The 17,180-nt window shown below is 44.2% G+C and overlaps 1 protein-coding gene across 5 annotated transcripts in view; it reads right to left on the bottom strand.

Moving 5' to 3' along the window:
• The window catches only part of dpp6a (dipeptidyl-peptidase 6a), a 546,960-nt gene that overhangs the window by 252,255 nt on the left and 277,525 nt on the right, over positions 1–17,180 (bottom strand). For all 5 annotated transcript variants that reach the window (XM_052015996.1, XM_052015997.1, XM_052015998.1 and 2 more), the window contains one exon: positions 6,404–6,498. In XM_052015996.1, coding sequence (XP_051871956.1) covers positions 6,404–6,498 — 95 coding nt within the window. The remainder of the gene's footprint in view (positions 1–6,403; positions 6,499–17,180) is intronic.

The following is a 17,180-nucleotide window of genomic DNA, read 5'->3' as shown; positions in this document are numbered from 1 at the left end:
GGAGAACGTACAAAATCCTTACAGACAGCGGCAGGAATTGAACCCGGGCCGCTGGTGCTGTAATAGCATTACACTAACCACTACACTACCGTGCCTGCCCACACTACTGTGACCTACAACCCTCCTCCATTGGATTAAGGAGGTTCCTCCCCTTCAGGTGAACTATCTCATCGGATCCCTCCCAAAAGTTGAAGGATTCACTCCGTTACTCACCCTACCATGTCTCTTAATTCTTTTTAATCTGGTCAGTTCCGTCTTTCATGAATCAACAACTGTCCAGTTCTTGTAACTGCTCTTTATCTGCTGCTTTTATAAATAATGCAGGCTCTGAAAGTGGTGGGGAATAGATCCACAAGCAATTCAACATCCCACAAGGCTGGCATTTATCCTCAGAAGGTTCAATCTCGCCTTCAGTCTTATGCATGTATATTCAATATACGGCATGAAAATAAAACAGGTTTGACTTCAGTGATGAGCAACTTGAAGGTTGAAAGCATGAAGAATAAATTATCCCTGGAGACACAAGGGAGACTGCAGATGCTGGAACCTGGAGCAAGAAAAAGAACAAACTGCTGGAGGAACTCAGTGGGTCAAGCAGCATCTGTGGAGGGAAAGGGATGGTTGACGTCTCGGGTTGGATCCCTGCATCAAGTTCCACTGCCAGGCTGTGGCCATAGAATAGAAGGACAGCACCTCATATTCTGCCTTGGTAGTCCATTTTTACAACAGCCCCCTCCCCAGCCCCCTGCTACCCAGTTTCATTCCCGTCCCCCACCTAGTTTCATGTGCCCCATCACCCACACTGCACCTTCTCCAACATCTGCACCGCCCCCAGCTGGTTCCTTCTGCTCAGCTCCCTCCGTTATGTGGTTCCACTTATCACCTTCCTTACCTATCAGTTTCCAGCATCAGCAGTTTCTTGTGTCTCCACGTCACCTTCCAGCTCTGTCTCTACCTCCCCCAATCTGCCCCCTTTTCCTCTCTCTCCCTACCTGTCTCTACCTATCACCCACTGGCCCCCGTCTCTCAACTGCACCCCCCTCCCCCACCTGGCTCCATCTGCCCATCATATCCCTCGTCACCTGCTCCCACCTACCACCTACTTCACCCCTCCCCTCTTTATACTGGTTATCTCCCCTCTACCACCCTCAGTCCTGATGCAGGGTCTCCACCTGAGACATTGACCCATCCTTTTGCCTCTACGGATGCTGCCTGACCTGCTGAATAAATTTCTCCGAAGTTTTACACAGCTTAACTGCAGCTCTGCTCTAAGTGGGATACCCTCTCAAAGACTGACAGGTGAGATGACCTCTCAGGTAGACCACAAGAGGATGTACATGAGAATGAGAGAGACTGTGAGAGGGGAGGGAAATAACAGAATAGCGGGTGTTCAACCCCAAGTGGAGGGGGTCCATTCTACTGCTGCTCGGGGCATCCAGCGATGGGAAGGCTGGGTGGAAGGTGGTTACCATGTCCAAGGGGGTGGCTACTAGTTGGCACAGAGGCTGAGTGGAGAATCTGCTGATAGTTCGGGACAGATTTCAGAGGAAGCGCAAAGCTCATGTTGCAGCTGTAGAAAACTCTGGTTATACCCCATGTGGAGTGTCATGTACAGTTCTGGTTGCCACACTATAGGGGGAATGTGGTAACAAAAGAGAAAGTGTAGAAGAAGTTCACTAGGATGTTGCCTGAAATACAAGGTTATAAGAGAGCTAGAAAGGGAGATTGGATAGGTTTGGTTTATTCTCAATGGAAACAGAGGAGGCTGAGGGGTGAACTTATAGACGTTTTATAAAATTACGAGGGGCATAGTTAGGATAGATACTCAGGGTCTCTTTCCCAAGGCAGGTGAATCTAGAACTAGGGGGAACAGGTTTAAGGTGAGAGGGGAGAAATGTAAAGGAGATCTGAGGGGTAAGCTTTTCACACAGAGGACGATTTGTTTCCTGAACTAGAGATGGGTCTTCGGATAGCATCTCTGAATAGATCCATAGAGATGGATCTTGAACGTTTCTTCATTATGCCCCCAATACTGCCCACAGTACAGTTTAATTTTAACCCCTTAATTGCCAGATTTTACCATCTGTTTGACACCAACTCCATCTCTGATTATTCTCCTCCCAAGTTCCAGCTTCTTTCCCCTTCCCTGCCCCCAAACATCGAGATATCTCCTGCCTGTTTCCTCTTTCCCTCCTGACCAATTGCTTGCAGGACCCCAGCCGTATGTCATCACCCTTAAAGTATCTCTCCCAATCTCTGCCTCTCTAGCTCTCTCTTTTAAGGTGTTTCTTAAAAGCTCACTTTCTCCCAACGTTGTGTTAAAATCATTTTAAGAGGCTCAATGTTCAATTTAGTTTGAAATCACTGCATTGCAATGCCTTGGGATCTTTACTGCGTCGGAGGTGCTATATAAATAGGAACTGCTGTTCTTGATTAATTCTGTATTTGGGACGTGGCACTAATTTGAAGTAAGCATAGTTTATAAAGCATCAAAATTTATGATTGCCTGGAGTTAATTCCTTCATCCTGAGTATCTGTAAGTCTCAGTGATGTCACAAATGGGAAAATGAGTAAGAACCTCTTGGTCAAGAAGGTTAGATTACATTTATGAAATAAATCAATAGCACAAATCTACAATTATATTTCCTTGTTTCCGAAACAGGAAAATGAGACAGACAGCATGAGATGATGCGAGTCCGTTTATCCTTACTAAAAGAGGAATTGTTAAAGTCTCACATATAACAAGGACTGAATTGTGTGATCAGAAGCTGTCCTGGTTCCATGTGTGCCACCTGTAGTTGATGTGAATGTCTCCTCCTCCACTGCAGAGAAAAAAGATCCAAGGATATATTGCAAGGATGATTGCATTCAATTCTGGTCACCCCATTATAGGAAGGATGTGGAGGCTTTGGAAAGGGTGCAGAAGAGGTTTACCAGGGTGCTACCTGGATTAGAGGGCATGTGCTATAAGGCTGGAAAAACTTGGGTTGTTTTCTCTGGAGCAGCAGAATCTGAGGGGAGACCTGATAGAAGTCTATAAGATCGTGAGAGGCAAAGATAGGGTAGACAGCCGGTATCTTTTTCCCAGGGTCAAAATGTTTGATAGTAGAGAGCATGCATTTGAGGTGAGAGGGGGAAAATCCAAAGGAGGTGTGCGGGACAAGTTTTTTTACACTGGGAGTGGTGGGTGCCTGGAATGTGCTGCCACGATACGATAGAGACATTTAACAGGCTCTGAGATTGGCACATGAATATGCAGAGAGTAGAACGACATGGACCATGTGAAGGCAGAAGGGATGAATGTAATTAGGCATCATCAGCTTAATTAGTTTGGTATAACATTGTGGGCTGAAGGGCCTGTTCCTGTGCTGTACTGTTCTATCTTCTATGATATGGTCAGAGATGCCATGAGGAAATACAACATCCACATTGATTCTAGGTCATTTCTGGCCCTTGACCATTCAAGGTGGAAAGAAGCGTTCAAGATGGTGTCGAGAACTGCAAGCTTCAAGCATTAGGTGCTCACAGCAGCCTTGTGCAAGGGGCACAGGTGGTGCACCCACTTCACAAGCTACCCACCTGCCCACCCTGTTATGCATCAACTGCCTAATCTGGGGAAGAGTCGCACAGTGGCCTTAGTAGGCATTGAAGAAGAGAGGAAGAATTCCTCATCTGGATGTGGTCAAAAATTGACAACATATATCGAATTTTCTGAAGTACTGTTGAATATTGTGATAACACCGTATAACCGTCCTTTGGTCAAGAAAACATTTGGCAATCAGATCTGTTGTGCTTTTCAAAGGAGTCTCCAAGCCTCCTGTCCTTTCTCATCCCCATTAGTTTGGAAAGGGTTTACTTATCTGGAGAGGTATGAGCGATGGGATTGTTCATCCTGAGTAGGACAAGGAGGGAGTTAAGAAGCATTTGAAATCCTGAAGCATTCTGATACAATAGGTTGGGTGGAACTATTTGCACTGAAAGCACATTGGCAAACAATCAGACCTGAGATGAGGAGAAGAGGTTCCGCATTAAGTTCTGATACCCTCCTGGCAGAGTGGTGGAAACAAATTCATCATAATTTTCAAAAGGGATCTGGAGAAATATTTGAGGAAGAAAACAATGCAACCTTGTGTGATTGCATTTGAACTAGTGTAGAGGAGAGTCATTGGGATGTTGCCTGGATTGGAGGACTTTAGTTCTGGGGAGAGATTGGATAGGCTGGGTTTGTTTTCCCTGGAGCAAAGGAGGCTGAGGAATGACCTGACAGGGGTATATAAGATTATAAGAAGAATCCGTAGATAGGGTAGATAGTCAAAATCTCTTTACCTGTGGTAGGGGTGTCAGAAACAAGAGGCATAGGTTTAAGCTGAGTGAAAGGAGTTTTAAAGGGGAGATGAGGGGGAGTTTATTTTTTTTACACAGAGAGTGGTTAATATCTAGAATGCTGCCAGTGGAGGTGGTGAAATCAGTTACAATTACGACATTCAAGAGACATTCAGACAGGCATTTAAACAGACAAGGCATAGAAGGATATGGTCCTAATGCAGGAAAGTGGGATAAGTATAGCTTGGGACAAATGGTTGCAATAGATGTATTGGGCCGAAGGGCCTGGTTCTATGCTGTGTGATTCTATGGCTCCATGACTCAATGGGGAAAGATCATAGGAGCAGAGACAAATTTTCCAAAAGATCAGTACAGGGATAATGGGCTGTGATTCTATTCTGAATACTGACACCTAATAAAATATATATCCAAATAAGGGAGATGGGTGTTCCTCTGTTTGTTGTAGTACAATGATAAACAAGACCTTTCTAAATATATGTATGTGTCAGATTAGCTTAGTGGTTGCAACATCATCTCATGAATACTTTCCAGGACTGCGGGAACTTGGGTATAAATTCTCGATAAACACATCATGGCTATGTGAGGAGGTGGTTGGGGCGGTGGCTGTTTTATTTAAGATGCTTGTGTAAAACCTTCTCACTCTGTTCAGAGAGAATTAATAAATCTTGTGGCCCTCTCCAAGGATTCTTCAAGAGAGGCTGGTGCGTGATGCGCTTAGCTGCCCAAATCCTTTCCATTAGTGGCATAGGATGCCTACACAAGGTCTTGCAACAGTTCAGCACCTTCAATAGCCCCTCCAAGACAGCTTCTATCCCACTGTAATAAGACTATTGAATGGTTCCCTTATACGATGAGATGGACTCTTGACCTTACCATCTACCTTGTTGTGACCTTGCATCTTATTGTCTACTGCACTGCACTTCATCTGTGGCTGTGTCACTTTACTCTGTACTGTTATTGTTTTTACCTGTACTACCTCAATGCACTCCGTACTAACTCAGTGGAACTGCACTGTGTAATGAATTGACCTGTACGATCGGTATGCAAGACAAGTTTTTCACTGTACCTCGGTACAAGTAACAATAATAAACCAATACCAATACCAATATCTACAAGCTCTGTCACGTAGAAGGACAATCACAGCAGGAGCAGTTACTTTCCAAGTCACTCATTGCCCTGATTTGGGAATATATTGTCCATCCCTTGTGGTCAATGGTCAAAATCCAGGAACTCCCTACAAAACAGCATTATAGGAGTATACACAACACAAGAACTGTAGCAGTTCCGAAATACAGCTCATCACCACCACCTCAAGGGCTATGGAAGTTAATAGAATGAGCTGCAGAAGCATATGACAACTTACTTGAATATAAAAGGAGGCCATTTGGCCCTTTGGATCCATGCCAACTCCCAGCAAGGGAATCCCATCAGTATTTCCCTGTAGTCCTATTCCTTGGAGGTATTGTCAAAGGTGCTGCCTTGCCTGGTTGCCCCTTTGACTCCTTTGCCACTTATCTACACTAAGGGGGCAACTCTTAAAGTGGTTTGTTGCAGGAGATCCCAACATTAACCATTAACTTTGAGGCAAAAAGTGAACTGCTGGAGGAACTCAGCGGGTCAGGCAGCATCTGTGGAGGGAAATGGACAGTTGACATTTCGGGTCGAGACCCTTCATCTGGACTGGAAGAGTAGAGTGGAAATAACCAGTATAAAGAGGTGAGGGGAAGGCGTGGAACAAGGGTTAGCAAGCGATAGGTGGATCTAGGTGAGGATGGAAGAGGGAAGAGTGGGAAGATACGACAGAGGCTGGGAGGTGATAGGTGGAGACAACAGAGGGCTGCAGATGATGGAATCTGAGAGGAGAGGAAGGTGGGGCATGGAACCAAATAAAAGAAGTCGGGAGGGCAGATGGGAACAGTGGAGGGAGGGACCCAGTGGGGGGAGTATGTGGGTGATGGGCCAGTGGAGTAGGGGGAGGGAAGGCAAAGAAACTTTGAGGCCGCTGGCCACATTGTGCGACCTTTTTTTTGTGAATAAAGTTGGGAGAAGAAATGCTTACAAATTTCCGGTTTGTCATCAGAAGAGTTGTGCCCATGGTTTCCACGTTCAGCCTCTCCAGGTTTCCATCCCAGGTGCGATACAGCAGCTCGGTATCTGTGCAGAAACAAGGAAATGGAGATGATTTGCAGGTCACAGGGATTTCAAGCTGTCCCTTAAAGAATAACAGCGCACAGAAGGATGCAACTGAACCTGGTTGATGATGCGAAATCAGCTTTGGCCATCCTCTGCAGTGGAAAGTCTTGCATTTATAAAGTATTCAAGGTCACAGAATGTTTTAAAGCATCTTATAATGAATAATGCACTGTTCAAACTGCAGACAATTTAGCGACAGCCAGCTCTCACAAACCGCAACACAATACTAATCAGATCATCTGCTTCACTTATGTTGGTTGACCAAGGTTCCTGCTCTTGCACATTTATCAGACTGAGGCTTTGGTTTAACACCTCATCCCCTAAAAGAGGTTTAGAGAGTCATAGAGTCAGACAGCACAGATACAGGTCCTTCAGCCGACCATCAAGCAACCATTTACGGTGACGCTAAAGTCATTTCATTCCCTTACATTCCTGTCAACTCCACCACCTGCCACTCCACACATCTTTGGGATGGGGAAGGAAACCGGAGCACCGGGGGGAAACTCATGGAGAACGTGCAAGCTCCACACAGACAGCACCAGAGGTCAGGATTGAACTAAGGTCTCTGGCACTGTGAAGCAGCGGCTCCCAGTGTTAGAAGAAGCTGGATCATGCAATTACAGTTGGTGTGTGTTAAGTTTGGCCCAAATATTTCATGTCATATTTTATCTCACTTATGTTAATTGAGCAATTATTTTCAAATTTGCATGTAATATATTATTTAATTAATATTGGAAACATTTTCCATACTGCTTTGATTCACTGATTACTGGGCATAGGTTGCAGGTATCTTGTAACTCACAGAATCACTTAATTAATTACTTTATCTATTTGCATAAAGGGCTAACCCTTTTTGAAATTGGAAAGAATTTGTATCGAAATTGGAGAAAAAAAATCTTCAACATTTATTATTTTCTAGTTTCATCACCTGAAAGCAACCTATTAGTGTAGCAGTTAGCGTAACGCTATTACAGCGCCAGCGACCGGGTTCAATTCCAGCCACTGTCTGTAAGGAGTTTGTACGTTCTCCCCGTGACTGTATGGGTTTCCTCCGGGTGCTCTGGTTTCCTCCCACATTCCAAAGACGTACGGGTTAGGAAGTTGTGGGCATGCTATGTTGGCGCCAGAAGCGTGGCAACACTTGCGGGCTGCCCCCAGAACGCTCTATGCAAAAGATGCATTTCGCTGTGTGTTTCAATGTACATGTGACTAAGAAAGATACCTTATCTTATCATTAAGTTATTGAAGGAACTGATTTGTGTCAAACAGATCAAATATTTGTATCAGTGTAAATTTTTGGCAGATTCGCACATTTGTAATGTCTCTTTATTGGAGCTAGCTTTTTTGCTGGTGGAGCTGTGGGCCCTGTCAATTGGAATGACTCATTCTAAATTATGGAAGCAACTTGATGCCCATATTGCAATTCAATAAATAAAGCCACAGCATTGTGAGCAATATTATTTTACAAAATTCCACAACCTGTTGCATGATATTTTCTTATCTGTTTATCTCATCCCAAGTACCACTTAATAAATCAGAAAAGAATAGCTTCACTTCAGGCTCCCATCTTCATAACAGCTTTTGGATTGCAGCAGTTTTACATCATTGTCCAACAGCTGTGATGCGAATGGTCCCAAGAACAATTATATTTACCAAGAAAACTGCTTACATTCAAGACCAAAAAGGTATTGTTCAATAATACAGTGAATTTTTAAAAAATAGCTTATGAAAAAATTTATTCCAATTCAATGCTGAGCAAGTATGCAGAGTCTGCAAAAGTGACCCTGAGTTTTCAGTTGCTTGCCACCGTAATTCCCTATCCCACTCTGATCTGTCTGTAGCCTCCCGGATTGCTGCAGTGAGGCCCAGCACAGGCTTGAGGAACGACATCTCACTTTCCATCTGGGCACATTGCAGCCTTCCAGACTCATTACTGAATTCTACAACTGCTTGTAGGTCATCTTTTCTTTCTGTATCAGAACTGACTATTTGTGTTGTAACCCATCTATCTGCAATTTTGGCTCAGGTTTTCTCTCTCTATCTCTATTGCTTCAATTCTATGCCCAGATATAAGTAATTTCCACCTTAAAAACATTTTAATATATACAACACTGAGCTACAAGCAAATGTCACCAGAAGCTCTTACAAATTTCTATAGATGTACAGTGGAGAGCATTCTGACTGGTTGCATCACTGCCTGGTATGGAGGCTCCAATGCACAGGATCTCAAAAGGGTGCAGAGGGTTACAGACTCAACCAGCTCCATCGCAGACACAACTCTCCCCACCATCGAGGACATCATCAGGAGGCGGTGCCTCAAGAAGGTGGCATCCATCATTAAGGACCCTCACCGTTCGGGACATGCTGTCCTCGTTACTGCCATCAGGGTGGAGGTACAGGACCCTGAAGACCCAAACTCAATGATTCAGGAATAGCTTCTTCCCCTCCACCATCAGATTTCTGAATGATCCAGGAACCCATGAACACTACCTCATTATTCTTTTTTTCTTTGCACTGTTTATCTATTTTTGTAATTTATAGATTTTATGTCTTTGCACTGTACTGCTGCCGCAAAACAACAAATTTCATGTCATGTGTCAGTGATAATAAATCTGATTCTGATTCTGATGTCACCTAATTAATATTATTGGGGTCCATATGTCTCAAATTATTCATTCTTTTCAATCACTTACACACCCTCTCTCTTTTCTTTCCCTGATTCCCAGGTTCAATTCCGGCCACTGTCTGTAAGGAGTTTGTACGTTCTCCCCATGTCTGCGTGGGTTTTGTCCGGGTGCTCCGGTTTCCTCCCACGTTCCAAAGACGTACAGGTTGAGAAGTTGTGGGCATACTATGTTGGCGCCGGAAGTGTGGCGACACTTGCGGGCTGCCCCCAGAACACAACGCAAAAGATGCATTTCACTGTGTGTTTCGATGTACATGTGACTAATAAAGATATCTTATCTTCTCCTTCAGTTAAAAAAAAGAATTGAAGAAATCAAAGCTTGGGGTGGAAGTCTGGAGGAGAATGAGCTGGTTTGGTTTAATTTCCTATTCTTAATGCTCAGAGATTCTCTGGGGATAACAGTAACAGCACCATGGATTGCAGTGATGGAAAGCTTTTCCAATGCTTTTAGAGAAAGGAAACTGGCAGCTTTTGCAAACAAAGAGTGTATCGACCACTTCTCAACCACCTTGCCCAGTCACAATGAAATCATTGACGTGTTGAGAAACTGCTAAAGCCACAGAGAGCTCCTGAGTCATCACTCTGACAGCAATACTGGGAGTCATATGGAAGGTGGTTTTAAAAGGTCTCCCAGTGTTGCACATTGATCACATCTGGTTACAGCTGTAGACAGCTTTGCCTGATCCACTTGGTGACCTTTCGGAGGTTTTGGCTGAGGGATTAGTGCAGAGCCAACAACACAGAGAAGGTTGGGCTGTTGCAAAAAGATTGCATGGATGAAAATATTGGCCAGGAGTGGGGATGTCATTGGAGTTCTATAAAAATCAGCAAGGTGAAGATAGCATGATGCACTTTGCTGGCAAGGCCTTGTGAAAAATAACCTGATCCTGTACCTCTGTACCTCATGGAAGTGGGTTAGTGGGTAAGAATGAGGGAGAAGGAGACCATCCAAATCAGAGTGGGCTAGTTTGGGCTAGCAGTAGCCTGCAGTGTTATTGTGAAAACAGGAGGATTTTTACAATGAAGTCTGTCAGGCTTTCTCTTTGGAACCTGAATACCCAGTGTAGCAGCTGCAAGCAAGTTTCTCTGATATTTTGGAGACACAAGAGACTGCAGATGCCGGAACCTGGAGCAACAAACAACCTGCTGGAGGAACTCAGCGGGTCGAGCAGCATCTGTGGGGGGGAAGGAATTGTTGACATTTCGGGTCGATAATTCCTTCCCTCCCACAGATGCTGCTCGAACAGATGTTGCTCTCTGATATTTTGAATCAATAGGGATGACACTTCTCACCGACTAATTCCTTTCCTCCCCCTTCCCCATTACAGTTCCTCACCGGGATTTTACTGACAGCACTTCCCAGGTACATGGCTTCTCTCACCAAAGGCAGCGGAAAACCTGTAGGTACCCCTCCAGGTCACATAATCCTGGCTTGGAAATATATTGTTGAAACTTCTTGTCCGATACCACTCTGGGAGGCATTCACCAGAAGGTCTGCAGCAGTTCAAGAAGGCTACCACCTTCTCCTGGGCAATTAGGGGTGGGTGATAAATGACAACTTTGCTACCAATGTCTACATCTGTAACTAAACAATGAAAATCAATTGTGCGTGGCTAAATCCTTTCTCAACATAGAACAGTACAGCACAGGAACAGGTCTACGATGTCTGCAGTGAGCATGATGCCAAATCAAACTAATCCCCGCTGCCTGCACATGATCCATATCCCTCCATTCCCTGCATGTTCATCTGCCGATCTAAAAGCTTCTTGAATGCCACTATCGTATCTGCTTCCATTGCCACCCCAGGCAGCAGGTTCCAGGCACCTATCAGTTCTGACGCAGGATTTCGACCCAAAATGCTGATAGTTCCTTTCCTTCCACGGGTGCTGCTCAACTTACTGAGTTTTTCCAGCAGATTGTTTGTTGCTCCAGGCACCTTCTATTCTCTGTGTGAAAAACATACTCTGTACATTCCCTTCAAACATTCCCCCTCTCACCTTAAAACTATGCCCTGGGAAAGAAGATTCTGACTATCTACCCTGTCTATGCATCTCATAATTTTATCAGGTCACTCCTCAGCCTTTGACACTCTAGATGGAACAACACAAGTTTGTCCAATCTCTCCTTGTAGCTAATAGCCTCTAATCCAGGCAGCATTCTGGTGAACCTCTTCTGAACCATTTCCAAAGCTTCCACATCCTTACTGTAATGGGGCGACCAGAATACTCCAAGATTCTTGTATCTTCTCCAAAAGGAGCCAAAAGCAGAAGCATTATGCTTGCCCTCTTACTGCTGGGATCTTTGAACCAGCTGCCATGTTTTGTCTCCTCTGTTAGTTTGTAAGTCCAATGGAGTTGCCAAGTGACTCATGAAAATTTATAGCTTGGCTAGTAGTTAATTGAAATCCCCAAACCATTGATTTAAATGATGATTTTATTCTCCCAGTTTTAAAGATTTATCACTGCACTAAATCAATGCTGGCAACTGTGAATATATGTAAAGGCTGCCCACACTTCCAGACTGCCACTTTCCACTGGACATTAAGTCAGAGAAATAATTAATGCAAACCTGTTCCATCCAAGCAAAATTATCCCCTAGGGCAAAATTTGCTTTCTTAAGTCTGTAATTTTTTTTAAAGAATTGATGGAACCTGTGCTAACATGGAGTATTTCCAAATCTCGGAACACCTCAGAGCACTTTATAGTCAATGAAGTACTCCTGAAGTGCAACCACTGGTATAAAGTAGGCAGCAAAATTCAACGAAGACCAACATGATAATGGACAGGACAACAAAAAGAATTTTTTGTGGAGTCCATTTGCTCCATTATAGGAAAGATATGGAGGCTATGGAGAAGGTGCAGAAGAGGTTTACCAGGATGCTGCCTAGATTGAAGGGCATTAGCTATAAAAATAGAATTATTGTGTTTGGGATTTTTATTTTCCAAATATTAGCTGGGATTGCCTCAGTGTTAAAGGCTCAGAGGAGGCAGAGTATTTTAAGAGTATCCAAAAAAGCCTTCTGACATAGAACGTAGAACATTACAGCACAGTACGGACCCTTCGGCCCACAATGTTGTGCTGATATTTTATCCTGCTCTAAGATCTATCTAACCCTTCCCTCCCACATAGCCCTCCATTTCTTTGACACAGGATATAGGTAGACCAATGAGAGAAGGAACATTTCTGGACGTTAAGTTGGGGAATGTAGCTGGTCAACTGGAAGGAGTGTCAACAGGGGAATGTTTTGGAGACAGTGATATATTTTAAAGTGGTTTTGGAAAAGGGTAGGTATTGGACAAGTAATAAAGTTCTTAAATCGAGGGAAGGCCATTTTCATTAACATAAGGGAGGAGTGTCGGTTTGCAGGTGAATCTACACGGTGGGAAGCATTCGTAGAGTCATAGAGCAATACAGCACAGATACAGATCCTTCGACCCAACCAGTCCATGCCAACCATGTTGTCCACCCAGCTAATCACAATTTCCTGCATTCAGCCCATATCCCTCTAAGCCCTGCCCCTCCATGTACCTATCCAAGTGTTCCTTAAATGATACCATTGTACCTGCCTCAACCACTTCCTCTGGCAGCTCATTCCATATACTCACCACCCTCTGCGTGAAAAAGTTGCCCCTCAAGTCCCTTTTAAATCTTTCTCCTCCCACCCAAAATCTATGCCCCCTGGTTTTGGACTCCCCTACCCTGGGGAAAAGACTGTTACCATCCACCTTATCTATGTCTCTCATAATTTTAAACATTTCTATAAGGTCACCCCTCATTCTCCTAAGTTCCAAGGAATAAAGACCGAGCCTGGCCAACTTCTCCCTATAACTTGCGCCCTCTAGTCCTGGCAACATCTTCGTAAATTTTTTCTGCACTTTTCCCAGTTTAACTACATCTCTCCTATAACAGGGAGACCAAAGCGGTGCACAGTACTCCAAACGCAGCCTCACCAATGACTTATACAACTGCAACATAATGTCCCAACTCCTATACTTAGTGCCCTGACTGATTAAGGCCAGCATGCTAAAGACCTTTTTCACCACCCTGTCTACCTGTGATGCCACTTTCAACAAGCTATGTACATGTTCTCCTAGGTCCCTCTGTTCCATTAAACTCCCTAGTGCCCTACCATTCATAGTACAGTATAAGTTCTACGTTGCTTTGACTTTCCAAAATGCATCACCTCACACACACAGTATCTGTATTGAAATCCATTTGCCACGCTTTGGCCCATTTCCCTAACTGATCGAGATCCTCCTGTAATCTATGATAACCTTCTTCACCATCAACAACACCTTCTAACTTCGTGTCATCTGCAAACTTACTGATCCAAAGTAGAAATAGCAAAAGTTCAAGCCCAACCTGTTCTGGTAAAGTTAAAAGCCAGGGGTGACAAGTAAAGGCAACCTTGGATGTCAAGAAACATTGAAGGGTTTATAAAGAGAAGAAAGGAAGTTTACTAGTACAGGGGACTAATGACGGGGAGGCTCATCAAGAGTATAAAAAGTGTAGGAAGGCACTTAAAAAGGAAACAGGGAAGGTAAAGGGGGGGGGGTCACAAAAAATCACTGTCAGCCAGAATTAAGGTAAATCCAAAGGCATTCTATAAGTATGTTCAGGGCAAAATAACCGGAGGAAAAGTAGGGCCCATCATGGACAACAGGAGCCAGAAGATAAAGGTGAGATCATAAATGAACACTTTTCATTGCTATTCACAAAGGAGTTCATTTAGATAAGACAAGATATCTTTATTTGTCACATGTACATCGAAACACACAGTAAAAAGCATCTTTTGCGTAGAGTGCTCTGGGGGCAGCCCGCAAGTGTCGTTATGCTTCCGGAGCCAACATAGCATGCCCACAACTTCCTAACCCATATGTCTTTGGAATGTGGGAGGAAACCGGAGCACCCGGAGGAAACCCACGCAGACACGGGGAGAACGTACAAACTCCTTATAGACAGTGGCCGGAATTGAACCCAGGTCACTGGCGCTGTACGCTAACCGCTACACTACCGTGCTTGTAGTTGGAGAGCTCAGTGAAGGGGGAGATGCAAGTTCAGTGCAAGTCTCCATAAATAAAGTGCAGATATTCCATGCCTTAGCAGGCTTTAAAGTGGATAAATCCCCAGGACCAGGTGGGGTTTATCCTGGGCTGCTATGAGATGCCAGAGAAGAGATTTCTGGGGTTCTGGCTGAGATTTTTAAATCTACGCTAGACACAAGTCAGGTGACTGGAGGACAGCAAACATAAGCGCCCTTTACAAGAAAGGCAGCAGGGAAAAGCCTGGTAACTACAGATCTGTGAGCGTAAAAACAGTGGTAGGGAAGGTACTGAAAAACATTCTGAGGAATTGGACCAATGGTCACTTGGAAAGGCCGGGACTAATCAGACACAGCCAACATGGCTTTGTCAAGGGCAGATCCTGTCTCACCAATTTAATTGAATTCTTTGAAGAAGTAACAAAGTGTATTGATGAGGAACGGCAGTGGATATGATCTACATGGACTTTAGTAATGTCTTTGTCAAGGTCCCACGTGGAAAACTGGTCCAAAAGATTAGGCCTCATACAACGTAGAACAGTACAGCTCAGGAACAGACCCTTCGGCCCACAGTTTCTGCGCCAAACACGATGCCAAATTAGGTTAATTCTTTTCTGCCTGCATATGATCCATATCCCTCCATTCTCTGCACATTCAGGTGTCTAACAGCCTCTTAAACACCACCATCAGATCTGTTTCCACAACTCCCCCCGACAGTCTGTTCCAGGCACCCACCACTCTTTGTCTAAAAAACTTGCCCCACGCATCTCCTTTAATTCTTTTCCCCCTCTCACCTTGAAAGCATGTTCTCTGGTACGACACTTCTACTCTGGGAGAAAGATTCTGACTGTATTCCTTATCTATGCCTCTCATAATTTTATAAACCTCTATCAGGTCTACCCTCAGCCTCCGATACTCCAGAGAAAACAACACAAGTTTGCCCAAGTTCACCTTATAGCTCATACCCTCTAATCCAGGCAGAATCCTGGTAAACCCCTTCTGTACCCTTTCCAAAGCCTCACATCCTTCCTGTACTGGGGCAACCAGAACTGCACACAATACTCCAAGTGTGGCCTAACCAAAGTTTTATAAAGCTGCAGCATGATTTCCTTACTCTAATACTCAATGCCCTGACCAATAAAGGCAAACATGCCATATGCCTTCTTTACCGTGGGCAGTTCTGTTGATTGGATCCAAAAGTGGCTTGGCAGTAAGAGGGTAATGGAAGAGGGTCGTTTTTTGAAATTTGATGCCTGTGACTAGTGGTGTCCTACAAGTAGCGACGCTGAGACTTTTGCTGTTTCTAATATTTGTGAGTGACTTTGATATGGATATTGGAGGCATGATCAGTAAGTTTGTGGGTGACACGAAGACTGGCGGAGTGGTTGATAGTGTTGCTTAGGCTGCAGAGAGGTATCGATGTGTTGGTGAAATGGGCTGAGAAATGGCAGATGGAGTTTAATCCAGACAAGTGTGGTATTGGTATTGGTTTATTATTGTCACTTGTCCCAAGGTACAGTGAAAAACTTGTCTTGCATACCGTTTGTACAGATTAATTCATTACACAGTGCATTGAGGTAGTACTGGGTAAAAACAATAACAGAATACAGAGTAAAGTGTCACAGCTACAGGGAAGTGCATTGCAGGTAGACAATAAGGTGCAAGGTCATAACGAGGTAGATTGTGAGGTGATGCATATTGGTACTCTGGGAAAGCAACCATGCATGATGAGGTCTTAAGAAGTATTGAGGAACAGAGGACCTTGGAGTACAAATCCATAGATCCTTGAAGGTGGCAACACAGTAGATAAAGTGGTTGGGGTGGCATATGGGATTCTGGCCTTCATTGGTAGGGGCATTGAATAGAGAAGTAGGGAGGTTTATAAAACCTTGGTAAAACCTCAGCTGGAGTACTGTGTGCAGTTCTGGTCACCATGCTATAGAAAATAGGTGATAGCATTGGAGAGGGTGCAGAGGAGATTCACCAGGATGTTGCCTGGGATAGTGTGTTTCAGTTGTGAGGAGAGACTGGAGAGGCTGGGTCTGTTCTCCCTAGAGTGGAGGATATTAAGTGGAAACATGATTGAGGTACATAAACTTTTGAGGGGTATAGATAGGAGAGACTACAGGAAACTTTTCCCCATATCAGAGGTAGATAAAACGAGAAGACATAGATTTAGGGTAGGGGGAAAAGATTTAAAGGGGATATGAGGGCACCTTCTTTACTCAGAGAGTGGTAAGTACCTGGAATGCACTGCCTGAGAGAACAGTTGAAGATGAGTCGCTGACACCATTTAAGAAGTATCCAGATGAGCGCTTGATTCACTTAGTCATAGAAAGCTATGGACAGAGTGCTGGGAGATGGGATTAAATCAGAAGGGTGCCCACTGGCCAGTGTGGACAAGTTGGGCTGACTGGCCTGTTCCCATGCTGTACACTTCCATGACTCTAACTCCCCTGCACTTTCTTTGCACACAGTCGAGAGATCTTTTACAACCACCTGAAATCATGTTGTTTTCACTTCAACACAACGTTCAAAATGCAGCTGGAGCACTTCCTCCGCACCCAGCTTGTGTGTCAAGGTTGATTTTGGAGCATGACGCAAACCTACAACCCGGAAGCAAAAAACTTTAGATGCTGGGAATCTGAAGGAAAACCAGAAAATGGTGGGAATACTCAGCAAATCAGGCTACATCTGTGAAGAGTGATACAGAGTTTACTTTCGAGATTGAAGATTTTGTCAAAGGTCATCACGCTGAAACACAAACTGTTTCTCTCTCCACTAAAGCTGCCTGACCTGTTGAGTATTTCTAGCATGTACTGTTTTTATTTCATGAATCCATAATCTTCTGGCACGGGGACAAAATGTTCCAATAAGCTCTGGATAAATGAAGTTTTAGGCATCCAGGTACCAAGG

Source organism: Pristis pectinata, chromosome 5, assembly GCF_009764475.1.
Source record: "Pristis pectinata isolate sPriPec2 chromosome 5, sPriPec2.1.pri, whole genome shotgun sequence".
NCBI classification, from domain to species: Eukaryota; Metazoa; Chordata; class Chondrichthyes; order Rhinopristiformes; family Pristidae; genus Pristis; species Pristis pectinata.
Note: the sequence above shows the minus strand (reverse complement) of the source record. Positions and strands in the feature narration are given on the sequence as shown.